General features: G+C 49.4%; 1 protein-coding gene and 1 long non-coding RNA gene across 3 annotated transcripts in view; one reads left to right on the plus strand and one right to left on the minus strand.

Annotated features, from left to right (window-relative positions):
- Positions 1–21,389, minus strand: part of LOC138687281 (uncharacterized) — a 33,999-nt gene extending 12,610 nt beyond the window's left edge. The window contains exon 1 of the long non-coding RNA XR_011326551.1: positions 19,839–21,389. This is a non-coding gene — a long non-coding RNA (uncharacterized lncRNA). The remainder of the gene's footprint in view (positions 1–19,838) is intronic.
- GNAO1 (G protein subunit alpha o1) overlaps positions 18,860–24,100 on the plus strand; it is a 148,222-nt gene continuing 142,981 nt past the window's right edge. The window contains exons 1-2 of one of the 2 annotated variants that reach the window (XM_069793758.1): positions 18,860–19,565; positions 19,667–19,709. In XM_069793758.1, coding sequence (XP_069649859.1) covers positions 19,448–19,565; positions 19,667–19,709 — 161 coding nt within the window. In that variant the 5' untranslated portion in view covers positions 18,860–19,447. The remainder of the gene's footprint in view (positions 19,566–19,666; positions 19,710–24,100) is intronic. The other variant, XM_069793757.1, reaches the window with a different exon arrangement.

Raw genomic sequence — 24,100 nt, forward strand, 5'->3', positions numbered from 1 at the left:
ACTCAGCAAACATCAACTCAAGGAGAAGCTCCTGCCAGCCAAGGCAGCGGCCTCAGGGGGCTGCAGCCCGTGGTTCCCCTCATGGTGATGCTCAGGGCTGAGTTGGGGGGGGGGGGCTCGGCCAGATGCACCCAGTCCATCTTCCTTGTGGGAGACATGCCCTCCGCATCCAGCACGTGAGCAAAAACGTCCTGCGACAGTACCCTGAGGGGCCGGATCCCACCCTCAGCCATAGCACAAGTGCACGTCATGCCCTAGACTTTGGGGTTTTAGGTCAGAGATGGATGGGAAGAAAATGGCTTTTTAAAACACCTGGGTGTGAGGAAGCTGGTGCTGGTGTCTTCTTGGCTCTCATCCGGGCGGTGTTTTCCTCCCCTCCTGGCTTTCCATCTGTGCAGCTTTCAGTGGCTCATTGGGCTGCACAAACACCATCTCCCCTCCAGGACTTTGGGAAAGTTCCCTTTTTTTCACTTGCCTTTACAAATTGGCTTTTAGCTCCAGGAGAGCATGCCGGAGAGTCCGGCGCTGGGGCATGTGGCTGGGACCAGGACCTCAGCAAAACACAGCACGCTGCGCTGATGTGGGAACTAACCAAAAATATAAATAAATAATAAATTATTACTAAATAATGCCTTTTTCCTCTCTTCTTATGCTTGCTCCATGCTCAATTGCTAAGCGATCTGGAGGTCCTTGGATCATAGGTGGCCTCATGTAACAAACAGATGATCATTCTGATTTTTATTAACTGTCTAAAATGTTATTCCATTGCAACGTATTGCCCTGTGTGCCGGTCCCCCCGGGGTGCTGAGCTACAGCATCCCCTCCCTGGGGGCTGCAGGGTGGCCGGAGCATCCCAGGGTGCTGCTGGAGCACCAGTCGTGGGGACAGCGGGGATGGTTTGGAGCATGGAAGGAGGAGAGGAGATGTGGGGAAAGCTGGCTCACGTTGCTCAGCTGCTGCTGTTGAGCCACTTGGTCTGCACAGTGCCCGGCTGCTGCAGTGCACGAGCGCACACCCTCCGACAGCTTGCCTGGCAGGAAAAAAAGCCAAGCTCATGTGCTGCCAGCCAACACCCTCTCTCCTCTCTAAGGCAGCTTACAAAAGCCATTTGCTATATTAATGCTGATAGCCCAGTGTCCCCCCCCGCCCTGTGCACATTTTCCACTCCCGTGCCCTAAAAGGCAGAGGTTGGGTTTAGGAGATTAACGCTGCCTTTGGGGAGCTTCACCTTCCAGGCTGGACGCAGCCCTGGCACTGCACAGCACCTCTCATCCAGGGCTGTGGTTTACAGGGCAGAGCCCATCCTAAGCCCGTTCAGATGCCCATCGCTGGGACCCTGAATTGTTTAGCTCCAAAAGGCAGAAATAGCATTTTTCTATTCTGTGAATTTTCCCAGCGGATTCATCTAACTGATTCCTCTGCTTTCCCAGCCTGATACCAGGATTTCCAGGAGGAAGGAAGTCTCATTCCCAGCGAGAGTAATCAAGCATCTCACCGGCAAAGGCATAAAGCGGCTGTTCACACACCCAGAGCATCGCGCCGGCTCCACGTAAGCAGAGGTGCTTCCCCTGCTCCCTCCGGCCAACACCCACCACCCGTCTTAAGGGCTTCGGCACAACACATCAAGCCCCCCCAGAAACACGGCAGCCTTAATTTTGCAGGGAGTTACTGCAAAACCAGCGATGACCGTGCCTGTTCCTGCGCTGAAAGGCAACGCTGCAGGCTAGCCCTGATCGCTGTTACTCATCCCAAGGTTATGGAGAAACACAGACAGCAAAGCAGCATGTGAGAAGCAGCCATTCACCCCTGATGGGATTATTCACCTAAGTCCACATACAGAAGCTGTTGTTCTCCGAAACAGAGCAGAGCCGAGCTCAGGGCCAGGTTTAGCTCTTAAACCTCAGTACCAGTGAGCCAGGAAAGGCAGGAAGTTGCACTTCAGTCACTAATGCCCAAATCATCGTGTGCCCAATGCCACGTTTCTGTTTGGGGCAGAACAGTGTCTCAAGCTAATGCCTCCCCCACAGAGAACTTCTTCACCACCTTCCAACATGAAATCTGTCCCCAGCTAGCCCCCAATATTCACAGATACATGGCTCAAATACAGCATTGATTAAAGCAGTGGGTGACACGTCTTAAGAAGCTGCTTCTTTACAGTAGATCTGAAAGAGTCAGAGACAGAAGAGGCTGGAAGAAGACGGCATTAAGGAGATGTGGATTCAGGAGACCTGCAAGCAAAATACAGCTGCAGCTTAGGCGCTGCAACAGAAAATGTAGGGCAATAAATTTATAGAGTGAAAGCAACTTGAACATTGATCAAAAGTACAGAGAAAGCATCAGGGAGATGGGGAAATAACAGAAACTTTAATTCAGGATCCTACCTGCCAGTGCAATAAATATTAATGGAATAAGTTGGAGAAAGGGGAGGCTTCTTTGGGAAAGCAATAGCAAAAACACTGAGATTGATTTCCCATCAAACAATATTTGACAAAGTAAAGCAATTAAGGGCTGAGAAACAAAACCTAATTTTAGGGTGGTGATAGGCAGGATAAATGGGGTTCCAAAGAACCAATAATCAAAGCTTTTGCATTCACTTCAGGCCTACTGGTGCTGGCTTGAATTAAAGTGCCCAGCCCTTCACCAGGCTGTGCCCTTTGAGCACCCTCTCTCCAGAAGGTCTGTCCTGCTGTTCAAGAACCAACAAAACATGTTTCAAACCTCAAGGCTTTGTAGGCCCATAAAACTCAGACCCATCCACAGAAGTGACTTGCACTCCATATAATGAGCCACGTCCACACGCTGAGCACCACCGTCAATCTCCTGTCCCATAGCCAGCAGCTCCAGAGCCAAAAGCAGTGAGGAAATACAACTGCCCTCTTCTTTTTGCCCTCCTGGGCAACTGGAAACTATTCCTGTTCACCACCGGTTCCTCTGGTGGGATAGAAACCTATGCAAGTTGCTTCTTAGCCTGGACACGTATCCATACACATACTCACAAGAAAATAATTGCCCCCATCATATGAGCCTGAGGACTTCTGCTCTTCCAGTTACCTCAGCCAGTTTTTGTCCAATTTACACTAGGAGATATGCACAATTTGGTCTGAGGGCGCTATTGAACATGGCCCCAGGTCTTTCTCTTTCGGAGACGCTCATTGTTGCCCATGAAAAATCTCCTCCTGTTGATTCCCAGTGAGCCTATCTGAGTGGGGAAACTGGGAGGTTTCTGCCTCTTTGGACAGTTGATGATGCATCCTGTGAGGGACTCCCACTGGCATCAATAACGTTGCAAGTAACGAGTTCATGCAGTGCCCCAGGCCAACTTTTTACTCCAACAGAAACTAGCTATTGCTTGTTATCTTCAGCTTCCCAAGTGCTGGTACATCACTAATGTACAAATTTGTGTGGGGTCTTCCGCTGCTGGGATGAGGTCCCTCCTCTCCATACCCTTGATGCTCCCTCAATGAGGCAGAAAGCAAAGCTCCTTTGTCAATTCACCACCCACCCCATCCAAACCTTGCTGAGCAGGCTCCGCTGCGCCAGGCATCACAAGAGGAGCTCATCAAAGCAGCCTTTTAATTGCTAGAGTAACGACTTAGATGTACAAAAATTCCAATGAAATTTGCATGACTAATTAAATCATTAAACACAGCCTGACAACTGAGGAACACAGCCACGCAACCAAAAATCAAAAACACCTCCTAACCACTGGCAGCAAGAAATAGGAAGGGATTCACCAACCCGCGTGTCCCATCAGCGAGACTTGCTGATGGGTTGTGTCTTTTTGATTAGAAACCAAGCATAAGTAACAGCACCACCATTCTCTGATGAAGCCTTTGATCTCTGCCCAAAGAATTGCTGAATGCTCAGCTCAAGCTAGCAGCTGCATTGGAAAAGCAGGGCCTAATCCAGCCACACCGCTGGTGCTGGTGGAGTGAGGACTGGGTGCTGCGTGCAGGTCCCTGAAGACCTCTGTGTAGGGTCTGCTAGCCCAGCCTTTGATGGAAATTGTTGAAGAGGCTGCAAACCACGATGCTGGTCAGCCTTGGTGTGCTGACCCAGCACCCCACTGCGAACCTGGTAAGGGAAAGGTCAGGCTTGTATCTCATCTCCCACATGCCTCCCAAATTTGACCTCAGTCTTCAGCAAAAAGCAAATCCTGCTCCCTCCAGCCACATGTACTGGACCCGAGGGTTAGGCAGTGTCATTTTCCAGCAGGGAGAAGGCAATCTGTCCCACCTCCTTCAGCCCCACTTTTTCAAGAAAGCATATAAAACCCACTTAAAATATTAATACAGAGATGGTCAGAACTGCACAGGCTAAAAAGGAATATGAAAAGATTAATTCCCTATTAGAATCCAAGCCTTGATTTCATAACCTTAGAAAGCAGATTCCCTGAGACTCTGCTGGGCTGCGGCTCAGCGTCTCGCCAGGACGCCTCGGTTGACAACACCAAGACCTGACAGGAGCCAGAATCTGACATTCTTTAATTCTTTAAGAAAGAGCAGCAGCCACATGGGCTTGAGGAAGGAGGGAGAGGAGACGGGAAATCCAGCTTTAACGGAAAGGCCTGGGACGCTGCCAATATTTTACATTCTTCGTGTCACAGTTTGCTGCTGGCTCCATTGCCTGATGTGATTAGCCCAAGAAAAAATTGGCCAGTGCTTTCCCAGACCAGTGCTGTCAAGGTGGCTCTTGACTCCCACTCTGCCCACAGCCAGCATCCTTGCAGTCACAGGAGCCCTGCAAGCCCCCGGGTACCCATGCGGAAAGTTCACGATTTCTTTCCTCTGCATTTGGTGATATTATCTGGAAGAGCACTGGCACACTTTCAGTCTGGATCTTATTGATACACAGACACAGAGGGGAAAAATACATCTTCCTAGAGGAGTAGAGAAGGTCTAACATGCATTTTAGTTCCAGAATAGATCAGCTAAATGAGCATAGCTTCTCTGGCCACTAGAAGAGCAAAATACTTCCTCCCCATCCCCAGCTTCTCACAAACCCCGCACCAGGTTAATCGAAACTCTTTTCTGAGTCAACATGGTTAAACTCGTGCAAAACCTCTACGTGCTCAACCTTGAATATGTTTCTATTGCACTTATATAAAGTGATTAGTGATAAACCGATAAAAATCCAGTGTGTGGATGAAGAGAAATAGCTGGATGAGCCCATCACAGGGCTCCACTGGAGCAGCTGTACTGCGCACACCAAATGTAGAGCAGCAACTTACCACTGAAAGCTGAGAATCAAACTCGAGAATCACATTGATTTCTCCCTGCCCCAGTGTTTGAAACCAAACCCTCTCCCCTGGGCTTGCTGCTGAATGCCGGGTGCTAGCGCTGAGCGTGCCTGAGCCCGCTGCGCTGCTCTGCGGGGTGGGGGGGTGAAGATTGCACAGCCTCAGTTATCCAAAGAAAGAACAGATCCTCCAAATGGCAGCACTGCTATAAACAGTGATGGTGCCATTAACGGACCTTGGCTTGCCTCTTTGCTAACTGTGCAAATAATTTCTGTGCAGCAGAAGTGTAAGTAAATAGATGAGAAGCATATAAGAGAATGTATTTCTCCAAGTTACTGAAGTCACTAAGAAGCATCAGGGCAATTTTTAAAAACTGCTCAAGCAATCGGGAGCTTAAATTCTGTTCATCTGTAAAAAGTTTATTATTTCTGGCTGTATTTACAAATCCAGGTAAGAGACCATCTGGAAAAGCAGATCCATTTAGCCTCTGTAGCAGAAGTGTGTCAGGGACTCACAGCATATAGTGGAGACCCAGGGCAACCATGCTACTGCATTCGCCATAATTTAGAGCTCCCTCAGGTCACCAAGCCCAGATGTCAAAAAATGTAAAAAAGCATCCAAAATCAGGCCCAGAAAAACAAGTTTCCTTCATCTGCACTGCCCTGGCACAATGAGAGCTCTTGTTTGCTGAGTACTTGTAAAACACACTGCTCATTTTTCACATCTCTGAGCAATTTCATACATTTGGCCCCAGAAGATGGCGTTGGAAAAACCAGGACCCTTTGAATCAGGCAGAAACCTGTGCTGAGGTTCCCTGATGCATGCTCAAGCAATACCCTGCTGCCAGAGCTGCTGGCAGGCTGGTTCTAGCCTCTGTTTTCTTGGTACCTCAGTTTGTTGATTTGTAAAGCTGGTAAATACAGACCCACCTCCAGGCTTGCAGAGCTCCTGCGCAACTTAACTGTTTGTCCTATCAGTGATGTCGGAGCTGGGATGGGCTAAGGGTACAAGAGAGACCAGTAGAGTTACAGCCACAAAGGTGATGATTGCCATGTTAATAATTAGCATCTGTTGCCATTAGAGCCTGTAAGACAGATCCAAGCAGGGATGAAAATGCTGAGTGCTGAGCCGGCATCTCCAGTGGGTTTATGGCTGGTCACCGAGATTCTCCAGCTTCCCACCACCCGCAGGGACCAGCGCAGGCTCTTGGAGGCAGTGAAAATTGTGTGTTTAGAGCAGGATCTGTATGTCTGGCAACAAGAGCTGACCCTCCTCCTTGGCAAATGAAGCCCAGAGACTTTGCTTAGACCTTTTGCCCAAACCTAGTTTGGAAAAGAGAGAAAGAGACCACCCCACAATGAAACCTCACGTTTCTTGCACTGAAAAGCACTTTGTTCCCAAAGCACAAAGCTAAACCCAGCCTGCACCTGCTCCTGAAGAAAACCTCACTCAGTTGATTCACCGAGCAACATACACACTTGCTGCCTGAGGGATTTCCAGCCCTGGAAGATGCTCACACCTGCCTGAGCAATGGATTCCAGGTCGTGGTTACACTTGCCACCACTCCTTGCAGCTGAGGATCCGAGCTGGGCAGCGGCTTTCATAGGGGTTCCAGCACATGCCTGCCAGATCACCCTGATGTCTGCCTAAATAGTGGAGATGAATAGCAACACTCCCAACCTGGTCCTCTCGTATTTTAACAAACACGTCACATCTCAGTGAACCTTAGAAAACATGCTCTGGAGTCACCTTCGCTACCAGGAATCTTTTCCCATCTCAGTGGTCCCTTGAGAACCCAGCCAGGAGTGCAGACCCAGCTGTAAAGGTGCCTTCCCCCTGCAGCCAGCCCCTTCCCCAGCACCTCTGCCCTCTGCAGACGGAGCAGCGCCAGCCAGGAGGTTTGCAGAGAAACCAGGAGTTCTGAAGCGTAATCCCGAACAGATGGCAGCTCGAGCTGTGCTGCCTCAGAAAGGCACTTTTAAAAGTAAATAGCAACAAATGTTTTGGTGTGTAATGCGTTGAAATCTTGATCTCACACAGAGCTTTTTTTCTTTTTTTTTTTTTTCCTCTCCCAGCAGTGGCAAATGGCTGAGGACAAATGCTGCTGAAAAGAAAGAAGAAGGAAAAAAACCTCAATCAATTAAATGTTTTAGAAACAATTGTGTTTCAAAATCAACAAGAAGAATTCATGAAAATCAATCCTAATTCAAGAGGGCTGTACTGATTTGTTCATCTTTCCCCTTTCCTGCCTAAGCAACCAAAGCAATAAAAATGATAGCTCCATCTCAGGCAAGGAAGCAATTGAAACTTCAAAAACATTCAACATCGGCTGATGAAGCTTGATGCAGTCTCCACGGCCTGAAAGCTAAATATTCTGCAAGAGAAGCAATGTACCAGGGAGATGAGTGGGAGTTTCAGATAACTCCTACCCCTTCAGCTTCCTTCTCTCAACAAAGCCAAGCAAACCAAGGTAAGATTGTCCTGCCACAGGGGAAAAGCAAAACTGTTTGTATCAGCAAAGGCACTGCACAGACAGGAGCTGCCTCTGTTGCTCTTTGCCAGTAAGAAACAGCCGCTCCGCTCTTACAACATGTCCACCCAGGGCCACCACCACAGGGACATCAACAGGGCAAATCTCCTGGCAAGGAAACCCAGGACTCGCAATGCAGATCCTGCTACGCCTTCCTGAAATGCCACAGCCACAGGAACACAGTCAGCGGGCCACAAACCTGCAGTTCTTCATCTCATTGCACAAAGTTGTCCCAGAGGAAAGACTTCTCAGGAAACCCAAAGTGGGGGTTTGCTGCTCCCTAGACGGGTCGCACCTCAGCGGCACACAAGGAGGAAGGCACTTTTCAGGCTGTTACCCTGGCACGGAGGTGCCTGGGGGGATCAGGACCAGGTGTGACAATGTTGCCCCGAATAAATTATGTTTCCACCAGAATTTCCCTCTCCAACGCGGGGTGGGGGGGACGGGTCTCTCTGCCAGGTTTTGCCCTGCTCTAAGCTGACCTGAAGTCATGTGAATGTGATTCCTGCAGCACCCAGCCTTGTGCAAATAAACCGTGTCTAACCACCTTCAGACGGCTTCCTGGCAGTGCAGAAAGCAAGCAGAACCAGAGCAGGGCACCAGCACCCGCAGACTCACGTCATCTCGCCTTGGCACTGCTGACAACAGCTACTGAGTTTTGTTTTGAGGCAAGCAAACTCAGGCTCAAGTGTGGGTTTAAAGGTATTTGGAAGATAAAAGCTTCCCAGATAGCAAGGACATGCTCCCAAAGGAGGGTTTTGGTTTAACAGGCAGCAACAGCTCCCTATGTCACCGCATAGCAAGAACTGAAATAGTTACTCGCAGTGGAGATCGTTTATCTGTGGGTCGCAGGCATCTTCTCAGCTATCCCCAATGCTCTCTAAAAGGGAGCAGAAATTTGAGCCAGAAAACAAACCTGGGAATAACAGGGTGGAATGAAGTGAGAAAAGGCAGTTAAGGAGAAAAAACCTGGAGACAAAACATAGCAGGAAGAAAAGAGAAAATTTAAAACATGGTCAGGAGAAGGATCTCAGACATCTGAGATTTGCACAGGTTAAGATTTCTTCAGACAAGGCTTCTCCACTTCTCTCTATAAAGTAATGAATTTTGTTAGACTTGCATCTGCCCAGTACAACCACAGAAGTTATTTGGAGACACTCCATCCTTCTTCCTACATGTCTAGTGGAACCAGACGCAGACTTTAGGAAGGAGCCAGTAGGTACCTACATGTCCTGCTATGGTCGTAACCCAAGAGATTTAGATACCACTTGACAACTCTGTATATATTTAAGGATTCAGTGCCCTGTTCTGCTATTTCCTGCAATGTATTCCTATTGCTGCATCTTGAACAAATCCTTGAGGGCCTGGCATGTATTTCTCTGTAGCACTGCAACAGAAATTGTAAAGAACATTTTTAGGGAACAGAGCAGCCCCTATTAAGATGGCACCCAGGATTTGGGGTTCTCTTTGTGACCCTCCTGGCAGTAATGTACAGCTTAATTTCCTTCTGGTCTTGTATTCCATAGAAAAACACAGTGCAGTTTCACTGTGGCTCAGCAGAGGCCAGGATCTTAAAATAAGACATGGGGCTGAAGTTCTTACAAGGAAAGAGAAAAACAGGCAGAGATTTACGCTCTGCCAGCCCCTGCCTGGACCAGCCCAGCGACACAAGCATGTGTTTGTACTGCCGTTCAGCGCTGGCATCACCCAGCAACCAACGATACCATTCGCTCACCAGAGAAGCTGCAAGAAGGTGACCGAGTACCCCAGGGCAGGATGGCCTCCCAGGGCTGTTCCTGGCATGGTGCAATGAAGGGGTAGGTGCATCATTGCCCAGCCTAGCCATGATGTACTGGAGGGTCATTGCCAAAGTCAGCTGGCTCGTCTGGGCACACGGGAACGGTCCTGCCTGTCTGAATGAGCCTTGTCCTGGGTCAGAGAGTGAACAGAGCAACCCATTTACCCAGCAGCATAGCCACACTTGCAAGCAGATTTTTCTTTCCTCAAACATAGCCATTATATCTGTTCATTTAGCTGGGATTCACTGGGAATGATTTGCTGTAGTCTTGGATAAGAGATTAAAACTGTATTTATTCCTGAGCCAGCCAGTCTTATGAACCATTTCCTACAATAGATAGAGGAATTACAGGTCCTCACAATTTTTTTATGTCAAAACTGCCCAGGACATATCCTCCATTCCTTGTTGGGCTTTGGTTTGATTTTTTGTAATCCTGTGCTAAGGTACACATAGCTGATGTGAGGGCAAGGCACATTTTATTTGCTTGACAACAATTCTGGAGCTGAGCAGCCAGAGAACCCTCCTGAACCATCCTCCTCTTGCTAGGAGTACAGGTACAACTACGATCTGGCTTCTGAGATATACATGCCTCTGGTGTTAAATTCATGCAGGTCAGGGCTGCCCTGGGACAGAGGAGATCTACAGTTGTCACATTAATCTCCAAACCCTCCACAACCACTGATTATTATCAAGAAGAATAAATGGCTCCTAAGACCCTTAGTCTCTGCCTTAGAGAAAACACATTTTAATTCTGCCTTGGTATCAGCCTGTTGGCGGCAGTGGACTTATATCCAGCCTGAATTTTCTTGCAATACTTTCATCCATACAACTTCCAGCTTTGCACACAGAGGTTGAGTCCTACCACATTTATCTTCAGTACTTCAGTACTTTAAAAAACCCTCTCATTGAGCTATTTTGTTCTTCATATCAAGCAAAGCAAAGGAGAGAGGGTAGAAAGAAACATCATTGTTGTGTACATGCTAAGGGATCATCTACCCTTTTCCAAACATGGTCTACTCAAAAATCAAGCTATTAATATCTTACATTTACACAATGCTGTTCATGCCAAATATGAACACCAAACTATAGGACTATCTATGTCTTGTGTCACCTCCTGCTGAAAGGTGGAATAGGGCAGGTGTTTAATAATTCAGTGTAATTGTCCCCAACAGTGCAGGAAGTGAAGAAAAGCACATGACATTCCGCAAAGAATTCAAGAAGAGAGAAAGCAAGAGGCAGCCAGCTTAATACTCATGTGAACTATCGATGCAGGTTGCCAGAGATCCCACCCCACCATCCAAAGTTTCTGGACACAGTTCTGCTGGGAGATCAGGGAATTCATGCAGTACCTTTGAAAAACAATTCTTCAGCCACAGAATAAGCATTTTCAGCCAAACCTGGGATCTTCTGGTCCAGGCAGCAGTCAAATATATCTCAGATAAACTGGACTTACTACGGAAGTCTGGATTCTTCATGCTGTGACGATGCATTTTTCAACACCTTAATCATTAATGCAGAACTCTCTTGATCTGGCCAGATGCTAAGATTCTGACACTACTGAAATCAAGGGGAGTTTTGCTGCTGCCTGGTGAAGCCATAAGAAACAGCCAAGAGCAGTCCTCTAGGGAAATGCACTCCTCTTGGCAAGTTTTACGATATATTTCCTAGCCACAGTCAAACTCAGTAGGTAAGGATGGCTACTGCGTGCCAGACCGATGGGCTGCCCAGCCCAGTCTCCTTGATTCTCACCAAGGCCAAAGGAGGCTGTGGTAGGAGGGTATGTAAGCAAGGCACACGTACAGTAGCCCTCTTCTCTGGCACTCACAGCTCCAGACAGCCTGTCACCCAGGGACATCTTTAGCCAGAGGCAGTAATTTTGTGTATTTAATAACCTTTGATGGATCTTTTCTTCATGAATTTTTTCTTCCTGCTTTTTGAACCTGGATCAGGTTTAGCATCCAGCCAATATTTTGATATTAACTGAGTGTACTGATACTCCAAATACCGAGTTTGCTTCAGGTACTGTTTCGTCCTTGACTGAGATGTCATTTCCCCCAATATGACCTTCTCAGAATAACACTGCCTGTTTTGCATGTGCAGAACTTGTTCTCCCCCATTCCCTCCCAGTGAAAGCAAGTCCTTGGCTTAGAGCATTGTGAGGGATGCTCACAAAGGTTAACTTCAGCCAAGGACAGCCAGTCTCTACAGGCTCTCTTCAAAATCAAAGGTGAGAGATGATTCCCATTATTCATCCTCTGCTGGAGGAGTGTCTCTTTTCCTACACTGATTATAGCCTCTGTCAGCTAAAGCTAGCCTTCCTGAATCACATCAGTACTTACAATCAGGTAGCACTGCATGACACTGAAATAACACTCGGTAAAGCTGATGCTTATTTTAAATATTTTAACACATATTTCTAATAGAAGAACAATGTGATAATTCCATACAAAAAAACACCAAAAGGTTTTTGCGGAGAAAAAGAGCAGGAGTTGTATGTAACTAATGGTATATTTGTACCTGGAGTTAGCTTCTGAGAACTGTGAAGTATACACTCATATTTTCAGGGACTGAATTAGCATTCCTCAATAAGATCACTCATCAGGACTACTTGTGTGAATGAGAGCTGCAAGATTTCTGGACAGCATTTATATAAAACCAGGAATGTTCCTGAAGTGCTGTAAATGGAGCTGCTTAAATTGTCTATCCAAATCTTGCATCTGATGATAGTAGCTGAGCAACCAGTTGCATGTTTGAGCTTGCATGCTTAATGCAGAAGGTTAAGCTTGGTTTCACCAAGACCAAGCAATGAAAGATTTTCCTGCACAGAGGAATCAAGACTATGCCTCTAACCAGCGTTCCTGGGTCATGGCAGGAATTGTTTTATTCCTACTAAATCATCACCCTTCATATTGCAGAAATAGGAATGGTAAAGGGCTGACAGGGTCCTTGTCCTCCTTAAGCCCCAAGCCAAGGTCAGCTACCCTGTCTCATTTTTGGTGCTATCTCACCCTTGCCTGAAGGACAACATTGTATAGCTTCAGTTTCCTGGCTTTTCAAGGTTACTAGTGCACCTGCTGAATCATTCATGCTATTATAGGTTTCTTACTGCAGAAAGTGGATAGAAGTAAGCTTCTTCCTCACTTCTAGTTCTGTTCCATTTATGTTCTCACATCACCACCAAAGTATGGATATCCGCACTACCATACAAGCAGAAATTGAATCGGATGGAGGGACAGAAAATAGTTCATCTTTATGTAAACCTGTCCCCAACAATGAAAACACTGACAAGGGAGTCTGTAATGATTTCTTCTCAATGATCAGCAGCAAAATAGTTAATAATTTAGTTTGTGATTTATTTTTTTTTTTAGGCCTCCAAGCTTTTCTCTTTATCTGCCATGTATCCCTGGACCACTAGAAAATGGAAAACATTGGCACTGAAAAGTCTCCTTGGAGCCGGGAGTTGAAAGTCACTGCAGAAAAGGGAGAGGAGTTCACACCTCATTAAGGGTTATTGACAAGTTCCTTCTCACTTCCACAAACCATAACTCGGGGCTCTCTGTGGATTTAGGTAATGTCCTATTTCAGGCCACATGATAAATTTATTTTCACAATAAGTAGTAGAAGCCTTTAATTTTATATTAAAAAGCCTTTATTGTGCAGAAACTGATGTGGATCCTTGGGAAATTGCTGGTGTGAGCCACAGTACTGGCCAGTGCTTTCATTCAGCCTGCTGTCTTCTGGGACTGGTAGACAGACCAGCTCCAAGAGCTCCTCCAGCCCTGGTACATGCAGTTCTCCTCGGCTTCCCTGGCAGATCTTCTATCTGGCATTTGTTATTTTCTCCTGAACACATCCTGATCTCTCTCTGTTCTCCCCTCTGTGGTATGAGAGACTTGAACAAAAAACTTTCTAAGGTTAGTTCCAAGTACTTTGAAGACAAGCTATTGTACTTCTCTGTCATGCAAATGTATTAACCACTGCCACTCCAGATGGCAAACATTTCTAGCCCCATAAGCCCTAGCCCAAAAACTTCAACGAATTCCAAGACAGGAGCTGTCAGTGATCCCAAGTCCTGTAGTTATCATTGTCCACCCAAATAGGCATGAAAAACTAACAACAAAGTAAGATTTTCAGCATTTCTCTAAACTTGGTCAGGCTGTCCAACTTCTTGACGACAAGTATATTGCAGGTCATATTCTTATTCATGGAAGGGGGATGTGGGGGGTGTGTTGTTTGTTTGGGTGTTGGTGGTTTTGGGGGATTGTTTTTTTTTAAATAGGGATATCTCATTCTTGTTTTGATGCCAATTTTCCACACAATAAACCCACCCCACACCTTCTTTTCCCTTAATACTGGTCTCTACTTCTCCAAGTTGCTAGTCAAATTCTAAGGTGCTTCCTCATTTGATTTGCTGGAGTAGAACATATTTGTGGGGTATGGAGTGAGTAAGAGTGAAGTAAGGATATTTGTAATTTGACCTAGTATCTGTGCATTTCATTAATCCTTCCTTCATCAACCACTTAACCTTTATGGGCGTTCTTATTGCCTCTCATTGCATTGATTTCTGCCCATTTCTCCAATTTAGTGAGATCATGCAGTATTTTAAACCTGTCTTCCACTGCATAACTAGGTTTAGCTGGGGGGTAATTGACATCAATTTAAAGAATGAAAAACTAGGCTGAATACCCGGGGAAAACTTTCTAATGGTGAGATCTGCTAGAATGCATTGCTGTCTCTCCATGGGATTGGTGGCTGTTCCATTAGCATGTGCATTAAAACCATACTGAAGGAATATAAGATTATAGATTGGACAGAACAATCCTGAAGTAGGAGGGGAAAGTCAAACTGCAAAGCACTGCAGCTTGCCTCCTACGGTCATCTCATCCTGGATTTGCCCCACTCCCTCTTCAAACCACCTACCAGTTCACTGAGGATATGCTCAACCAGCAATACCGACTAATCATGGGGATGGGATGCAACGTGATGCTCTCTCCAACATTATTGCAACTTCACTTGTGGTGGTGGGAATGTTGTGGTAGCTGTGGGACTTTAAGTCAAAGAAAGATTCATCCTTCTTGAGGCCCGCTGGATAGTTTTCCCACCCTGTTTTATTTACTACCTCCTGGCAAGCTGTGAGGCATGCACTAGTGGCATCCAAGAACACATGCTGGCATCGGTGGCAGGGGTTTGCAAATGCTCCCTGAGGCCATGTCCAGACTGTGAGACCCAGATGGGCTCCCTGCCTCCCACCTCATCACACCTCTCCTACGTTTCTATGTGAAAGAAAACAAGATGCCTGGGCTGGAAGAAAAGCCAACCATACCCTGGGCTGCATAAAAAGAAGCATGGCCAGCAGGTCAAGGGATGTGATTCCGCCCCTGTACTCTGCTCTGGTGAGACCCCACCTGCAGTACTGCATCCAGCTCTGGAGCCCTCAGCACAAGGAGGACATGGACCTGTTGGAGCGGGTCCAGAGGAGGCCACAAAGATGATCAGAGGGATGGAACACCTCTCCTATGAGGACCGGCTGAGAGCGTGGGGGTTGTTCAGCCTGGAGAAGAGAAGGATCTGGGGACACCCTATTGCAGCCTTCCAATACTTAAAGGGGGCTTATAAGAAAGGTGGGGACAGACTTTTTAGCAGGGCTTGTAGCGATAGGACAAGGGGTAATGGTTTCAAACTAAAAGAGTGTAGATTTAGACTAGATATAAGGAAGAAGTTTTTTACAAGGAGGGTGGTGAAACACTGGCACAGGTTGCCCAGAGAGGTGGCAGATGCCCCGTCCCTGGAAACATTCAAGGTCGGGTTGGACGGGGCTCTGAGCAACCTGATCGAGTTGAAGATGTCCCTGCTCATTGCAGGGGGGTTGGACTAGATGACCTTTAAAGGTCTCCTCCAGCCCAAATTATTCCATGATTTTATGATTCTAGGAAGAAAGCTAGAGCACTCTACAAACCCTGACCTGGGTAGTCAGAGCCCAGGACGGTGAGGTGTGCTGGAGGGCACATCTCTCCTCAGTCTGGATGCAGCCAGGAGAATCTTTAGAGATACCCATTACCCGCAGGAAGACAACACACCTGAGATCACAAAGTCATCATCTGTCCTGCAACATCACTTTGGCACAGTCTGTTTCAAAGGCGTCCGCCAGTTCTGTTACCATCCTTCACTTCTTAAAGAAATTACTATGGGATTAATTTTTCTAGCAGAATGGTTGAAAACTGATTGCAGAAAGAAGCCTGTTTGTGCCGGGGCACAGATCAGAGATACAGGAGAATAACGGTTTTGGTTTAAAATACACTGCTGACTCTTAGGTTTGTAAAGATAACAGTCCAAGCAGAAACAAGCATGTCCTTTACACACCTCGAATGAAATAGTTTAATTGCAGGAATGGCCAGAAAAAAGATTCTCCTCCCCACCTTTATGGAGAGGTTCTGTTTTATTTAAGAAAAAAAAAAAAAAGCCTATTTTCGCCTGAAGTTGTTACTGCCAGCAACCACTTTGTATTAAAAGAGGACTTCTGTCAGCTCCTGAAAAATGGAAACAGCATTTTCAGCAACAAAACCCAACATATTTATCTCAAAAGCCAAGTAGGCTGCTACATGTTTTGATTGTTTGGTGGGGGAGGCAGGCTTTTTTCTTTTCAGGTTCTTGAAATTCGTCTGCCATGAATAAGCAGATTTTTCAAAAAATGAAATTTCCCTCTAAGAAAATTTCAAAGGAAACATTTCCATCAGCTCCGCTCAATTAGCAGCAGCATAAAAATGGCTCAAAAATGGCTCAATTTCACAGCTGCTCCCCTGAATCTTTCTGAGAGCTGAGAGAGCAAGAAGACTTGCCCATTTCCAATCTTCCCTTAAGAAAGAAATTAGCAGATATTTGTGTAGCGACAGGGATGTACATGGGACAAAGGGCTGAGTGTGGACTCTGCGCTGGTCAAGCAGAAGAGAAATCATTTTCTCCATGGGAGGAGGCGCAGGCTACAAATTTGTCAGATTAACAAGTAGCCAGAGGCTGATACAAAAGACTAATTCTCTTAGTAAAACCCTTGGAGGGTATCCCAATATGACTCCAAGGCTGGCAAGCTGCTGGAGAAGATGGGAAGTAAATGCAGCCATCTCATGAGGACACTGCCTCTGGATTTCTTGATTGTGCCTTTCCTATACGGTACTTTTCATAATGCCCTCTGGCTAGAACCATTGAAATGAAACCTATTGATTGAAATTCTGATCCTATTGATTTTACACAAGAGATTTGCGCGAATATGAAAGAGCAGGAACCGCTTTGTAACTGCTCCCATCTCCATTTATTCCCTGCTGAACACATGCGGTAGGCTTGCTTGTCCATGTCAGTCCTCTGAGCTTCCAGAAATAAATTACCCAAAATTCAAATATACACTACCTATTAGCTCACAAATGTGTGGTAAATATTACTGGTCCCTGAATACACTAATATTATTTATGAGTTCCCTTTTGCTTTCTTTTGTCTGCTTCTGCCTCACATCCCCTCCTTACCTTGTTAACCACACGCCATGTTTTTCCCCCTCATTTCAGAGGTGTAGAGAGAAAATGGGAAGAACGTGTTCTGAGAGGAAAGTGGGATGGGAAACAGTGCTGGGAGGAGATGACGTTTGCCCCGAAGGAAAGCGCCAGGGAAGTCGTGCTTAAAATACTGTAAGTGCTATTAGAAATCATATTTCTACCCCTAAAGGAAGGGTCCTGGATATGCAAACTGCAGAACTCGGGACAGCAGAAGATCCCAGAGGAGGCAGTGAACAGACGTCCTAAGTGGTAAACCAACACAGTGTGAACACGCGGTCACCCACATCCAATACCACAAACGGCAGCCCGCTGCCTTCCCCGAGCCCCTGCGAGGCAGCCCCAGCACAGCCCGGACCCAGCGTTTCCTTCCCACAACACAGAGATGTTCCTGTCAAGCCTCCTGTAGCCATTTTCTTTCTGGCAGGGAGGTGGAGTGGGCTTTAGCAGCAAAATCGGCTGCCTCACCATTCACGTCTACTTCCTAACAACCAAAACTCCCTTTGCAGACTTGTTTATTAAAGTGGTGGGTGTCCTTTCTATATATCAGGCTGCGGTCCTTGATTTTGTTCATTTTAGTTTGATGTATTTTCGCTTGCTGTGCTCAACACTTCATTCTTTCCTCTCTAGGTCTTTTTATAGTCAGACTGTCACATATCAATCAATCTTATGGATTAAAGTTGAATATATCGTGACTTGTCTGGGCCTCTAGGAAAGCATTTTAAACAAAGTCCTATTTATTTTATTTTATTTTCCCCACTGACATTTGTTTTCTTCTCTATTTCCAACCTTGTGAAATGGCAAAACCTGCCAGGAAAATTGCACGGGTTTAACGTGCTAGAATTCCTAAATAATTGTTAGATGTCATGGAATGTTTATGACAAGAAGGCAGGTCATCTGGCAAGGAGAGATCTGCGATTGCGCTGCAACACAAAAAACCCTGCACCAAAGCCCTGTTAATTACACTGATGGAAAACATAATCCAAAATGGTGGTCAAACTCGGTGCCTTGCATCAACCATGGATACGATTCGCATCGCAAGTGTTGACTGAAGCGATTTAGCTGTGAGGAGCTCGAGAAGGACCCCTCGCAGGTTACATACGCCGTGCCGTGCCGTGGGGCGGATACAAGTGCAGTGCGGGGGCTCCGAGGACCCCCACGGCACGCGGGCAGCCAGGGACCTCCACACTGCATGGGGCTGGGGTACGGCAGCCCAGGACTTTGGGGAGCCCAAGCCCACTTCAGGACGCTGCCGTCTCCCCGCTCCCCAACCCCCGAGGCGCTCGGCCCTGCACCGCCGCGTCAAGGCAGACCCCAGCCCCGAGCGGCCGGGGAGGGGGAGGCAGAAGCCCGAGCCAGGGCCTCTCCCCTCCGGGTGAGGGCAGCGGCCCGGGGCAAGGCGCAGGAGCCTGGGTCACGGCCGCCCTTGACCCGGGGCGAGGGGGACGGGCACCCAGGCCGCGACCTCTCCCCCGGCCGGGCGGCGAGGAGGGCGCTGCAGCCTGGGCCGGACCCCGTCGCGGCGCCTCCCCTCAGGAGAAGCCGCGGAGGGGCGGCGGGCCCAGGCGCGCCCCCGCCGGGACACCCTCCCCCCCCTCCGGCGGCGCCGGGCGGGCCGCGGCGGCCGGGCCCGGCCGTGGGGAAGCGAGCGGCCCCGGCGGGACCGGGAGCGGGGCCGGGGCCGGGAGCGGGGCCGGGGCCGGGGCCGGGGCCGAGACGGGGGCCGCGCCGGGGCCGCCGCGAGCATGCGCGAGCCGCCCCGCGTCACGGGCGCGGGCGCGGCCGGCGGGAGCGCGGAGTCCCGGCGCGCCCCCTCCCTCTCGCCGCCGCTCCCGCCCCTTCATTCGGCTCCGCCGAGCGCTGCCAGCGCGCCCCGTCGCCGCCGCCCCGTTAGAGACCCGCCGCCCGCCGAGGAGGGGAGAGCGCGACAGCCGGGAGCACGGGAGAGGGAAGGACCCTCCCCCCGCCGCCAGCCCTCTTCTTCTTCTTCTTCCTCCTCCTCCTCCTCCTCCCCCGCCTCCGCCTCCGCCTCCCGGCCGGGAAGAGCTCGCCGCGCCCGCAGCAGCCCCGCTGGATGCACTGAGCGCTCGGGCGCGGGGAGAGGGGCAGGAGGGAGCCGGGAGCCCCGCCGCGGAGGCGCTGCGCTGCCCGGAGGCTCGCGGCCATCTGCTTTAATTCTTTTCTTTCAATCCCCCCCCGCCCGCCGGTGGCTGGCTTTGCCCCTGCCTCCTCCTCTCTGCCCGCGGGAGCCAGCCGAGGCGGCGGCGGCGGGGGCTGCATTTTTCCGCCCCCCCCTCTTTTTTTTTTTTTTAATTTTTTTTTTTTTTTTAATTTTCGTCGCCGCCATGGGATGTACCCTGAGCGCCGAGGAAAGAGCCGCCTTGGAGCGGAGCAAGGCCATCGAGAAGAACCTGAAGGAGGACGGGATCAGCGCCGCCAAAGACGTGAAACTCCTCCTGCTCGGTGAGAACCCGCTGGCGGCCCCGTCGCCCCCTCCCTGCCCCGCGTCCCCCTCACCCGCCTCCTTCCCCCGCGCTTATCGTCCCTCATCTCTCTTTCAACAGGGGCCGGAGAATCGGGGAAAAGCACCATCGTGAAGCAAATGAAGTAAGTCCCGCGGGGGAACCCCCCGGGGCTGGGGGTAAGGGGGGGACACACGAGCTATCGGCCTTAATGGGAGGGAGCACGGGGCGGGGGCTCGCTGAGGTGAGTGAGGGCCGCGGGCGCCATGTTTACCTGAGGGGACCGCGAGGGCGGGAAGGCAAACGGCGGGGGGAAGGCACCGCCGCCGCCGCTCCCGCTGCTGTTCAGGGCCGATGTGGTGCTGAAGTGTCGCCCGGCGGCCTCGCCCCGCGGCGGGGAAGGGGGGGGAAGGTGGGCTGCGAGCGGCCGCTCGCAGCCCACCTTCCCCCCCTTCCCCGCCGCGGGGCGAGGCCGCGCAGATGTCCCCGTGAAGCGGACCGCTGTCACTTAAGCTTAATGTCGCCGTGTTATCCGCCGGCTCTGCGGATTTAAGTCGAGGCTCCCTATCGCTCAAAGCCCCTTTTATTGAGGTTTTAGCCTCTCCTTTTAACTAATGAAAGACGAGCTTGGACGCCCATCCCCAATTCCATTCAAACCCCTCCTGCCAACTTGGTCCGGGTCTGCTGATGGTGCCCGAGGTGGCTTCCAGAGCCCGGGGCTGCTTCTGGTTGGGGCTCCCCTACACACACACACGCTCTTCCCTGTGCTTAATTAGACGTTAATGTGCAATAAAACAGCAGTGAAAAAACCCCACCGCTCGGTCCCTTCCAACACGTCACCGTGGCTGGAGTAATTGCATCCCATAGGAAGGCAGGTGCAGGGGAAGGCTAATGAAGGGGGTGGAGGTACTCCCGTGGCACGGTTATTCTCCCCCCCCCCCCCCCTCCTTTTTAATTAAAATACAACGAAATACCCCGGCCTCCCTCCGAAACAGACATGATGGGCTGGTTCGAGGCGGGCGCCATCACGGAACAAGCCCGGGCGCTAGTCCGGGTTCTGGATTTCGGTGGGGGAGAGGCACGGAGCGGCTGCTGCTTTGCGATGCCAGTGGTTGCAGCGGGATCCGTGGCTGGGAGGGGCCCCCCCGGGGACGGGGGGTTGCTTAGCGAGGAGGAGAGGCAGCAGAGCTGGGTGTGGATGAGGTGCAGGGAGCGGGGGGGGGGGTTGCAGGCTGCGCTCCGCAGTCCCGGGAGCGGGTGCCTTTGCGGGGGTGCCGGGCTGTGAGCTGGCCGCCGCGGCAGCTGGGGTTGTGCCGGCCGGCGGGCAGGTCCCGGCGCGGCTGCGGCTTTCAGGCGGTTCGCGTGGTGGACAGCGCCCAGCGGGGACTCGAACCGCTGGCTCCGATGCCGCTTCGGCAGCGCTCGGCTCCTCCCGGCGGCGGCCGAGCGCCGCGCTCGGCTGCCTTCGGAGAGCGCTCGGAGGCGGTCGGGGAGAAGCCGAACGGGCTCGGAAATAGCCGAAGCGGCCGGTGGCCGCTCGGCAATCTGTTGCCCTGCTCTCCGGTAGCCGCCCCGGGTGTGCGTGCGTGTGAGTGTGCGTGCGCCGCGGGGGCAGATCCGGGCCTTCAGCCCAGCCCCTCTCCGGCCGGAGTGGCTTAGCGGGTGACCCGGATATTTCTGTATCAACTCTGTGGCCGCTGTGTCCAGCCCTCGGGGGTTCACAGGGAACTAAACCATCGTCCCCGCCCGAGGCAGTGCTTTTCCCAAGGCACTGCGGGGCTGGGAGGTCTCGCTGCGAGGAGGCTCGCCTCCAGTGCACGGCGGTCTCCGCGGCTTCTCCCACTGGCATTTGTGTACCCTACTTCTGTAAAGGCTCCAAGCTTCCCCTTTCACAGTTTGAAAGGGGACTTCCCACCCCGACAGTTTGATCTGGGGCTGCAGTGGGGTGGGTTTGGTCTGCACTTGTTTGTGTGCGAAAGGTGGATCAGGGGAGATGGTACTGCAGATGAACACCAATAAATTATTTAATCTCTAGGAATTGCTTCTGCGGAAGCATGCTGGAATGGCGGGCGATGGGGTTTGGTTGAAGGGAGAGGCTGTAGGTATCACAATAGCAGTGCAGCAGTGCATACACACAGAGCCCGTAGGCAGGAGGGCAGGCGGTGACCATGCTGGCTTACACAATTAGTGTACAGTGACTCTTGTTTTCCAACGAGCAGAGCTCTTGTTTTTTGAAGCAAATTGCATCAAGATAATAACCTGTTTGCTGGACTAGATCAGTATACTGAGGACTGAAATATACCCCATGTTTTTTATATATATATATATATATGTATTTTATTTTTATATATATATATATGCATATGTATTTATTTTCCATGAAACAGTCTTAAAGTAATGCATGCTAGGCTTGCAGCTTTGTATCTGACTTGAAAATGCCGAGAAGGCTGCTATGGTGAAAGGGCCCATAGTGTCAGAAACCGGGAGGCATCCGTCAGTGTGGAAACTCCAGTGAACTGTGCGGAGGCTGGGGTGGGGACAGCGGTGTTGCTATGAGCACGGCAGCAGGCATCTGGAGAGAGCCGCGCAGCCGTGGGCACCCAGGAGAGTGATGTGCAGGGAACAACTCAGGGAAATGAACATTTCTGAAAATTAATTTAAATATAATGAAGGCATTAGCATTTCACCTGGTCAAGCTCCATTAGACAAGCTTGCTGAGAACTTAATGAATTCTTAATAAAGATTAAATCGCATGTTCATTAGATTTTGATGAAAGAGACCGCTATTTTATTTTTTTAATACTGTGTTATTGGTGTGCTTCTAGATAATAAATCTCATCCTCATGAATGGCTAAAGCAGCTTCACACTTAGATATTGCCTTGAAAAGAAGAACAGCAATCTGTAGACAGATGAGAAAACGCTAAGACAAAGGAACAGAGAGCAGACATTGTTACAGAGGACTAAGAAGAGGTTACACACTGTCCAGTTAATCCTTGAAATAGTAGGTAGCAGGAGAAGAAGTGACAGGTAGAAATTACAATAATTTGAGAGTGTGGCCTGGATGGGGATTAAGATTTGTAAAATTAATTAAGGATATTAGTGAAATATTTGGAGATACCTTTCAGCTGGTGAGCAAGGAGTTACCCAGCAAAGAAAGAGGTACTGGTGAATGGCAGAGAGGTGGAACTGGAGGCTAGTGCACATCTCTTAAAACAGTGGCAACACAGGCCAGGAATGGCACTTTTCTTAGCACCCAAGGTCATTTTGACACCCTTAACCCTTGTGCTTTGACTACACCCATCTCGGCTGATTAGGTTTATTTTTTCGTTATTTTTTCACAACCCATCCTACACTCCGGATACTTTCACCCGTGCCTCAAAATGCAGGGTCAGGGCCAAGCTAGTCGGGGGAACAGTCCTGAGGGGTGTGGTTGTGCCATGCAAGCCAATGAGACTCCAGAGTGTGCCACAGTGTTCAGAATCAGGCTGTGACCAGATTCTACTTTCACTCAGCTTAAACTAAAAACCAGCTTTAACCTTGCAAATCTGAGGCCTCCTTTGAAGATCCAAGCCAGAGGGTGAGAGTTACTGGATGAGAGAAATTTGTCTTTCACTCTCACTACCCCATCTCAGCAAATTCACTTTGATGTAGGACTGCAATGGATGTCAACACTTTTTAGATCTTATCTCTTGAAATAAATGTTAAGCATATGCAGAATTTGGAATATGTGATTTTCTTTTCTGGAATACCTGGATTGTAGCATGGAATCAAGACTGCTATTATTCTAGGATATTTGTGGGGGGACTTATAACTCCAGTGAATGTGCTTGTTCATCAAAAGCCCCAGCCTAGGAAGACACCAAGCATATCTCCGTCTGTTACTGCTCAGCAGAAAATACGTGCAACGGTCCAGCAGTGAGCAGGGATGGACTACTCGGGTGGGGACACCATCCGCTGCCATCAGCATGAAGCTTCTAGGGAACTCAGTGTTTAATCGTGCTAACACAGAGAGGCTGAGTTAGCTGGCGTGGCTTCAAAAACAAGCCTTGCCACCTACTCAGCAGCAGCTGTTCTGGATGGTAAGCCGGGGCAATACTTCACCTTCCCAAACGAGTGGTTAGTGATGGCTGTGGCATTCAGGAGGAGACATGGCTTCACCTGCCCACAGGAAAAATCTTGTGTTTTGGGGTTTGGTTTTGGATTTTGCATCTGCAGAAGCAGCAGCTTCTGTCCCCTGCTGAGCTGGGAGCAGAGAGCTGGGTCTGGCTCCCTTTCACAAGATGCCAGAGCTTCCAGCCCTGTGTGTCCTCCAAAACAGCTGTGTTTCACTTCACCAGCAATGCTGACAGTACCTGAATTGATAGGCTTCTTTGCTGTGCCATTTTTTGCAAAATGTTTTTATGTTATATATGAGAAGAATGGGAATATGCAATTAGGAGAAAAATACACTAGCATACAACGCTTATCTTTAAATATCTACTATCTTCTCCCCAACAGCCATCAGTCCCAATAGCCATCTGATATATTGTTTTGACCT

This window comes from Haliaeetus albicilla, chromosome 10 (assembly GCF_947461875.1).
Source record: "Haliaeetus albicilla chromosome 10, bHalAlb1.1, whole genome shotgun sequence".
NCBI classification, from domain to species: Eukaryota; Metazoa; Chordata; class Aves; order Accipitriformes; family Accipitridae; genus Haliaeetus; species Haliaeetus albicilla.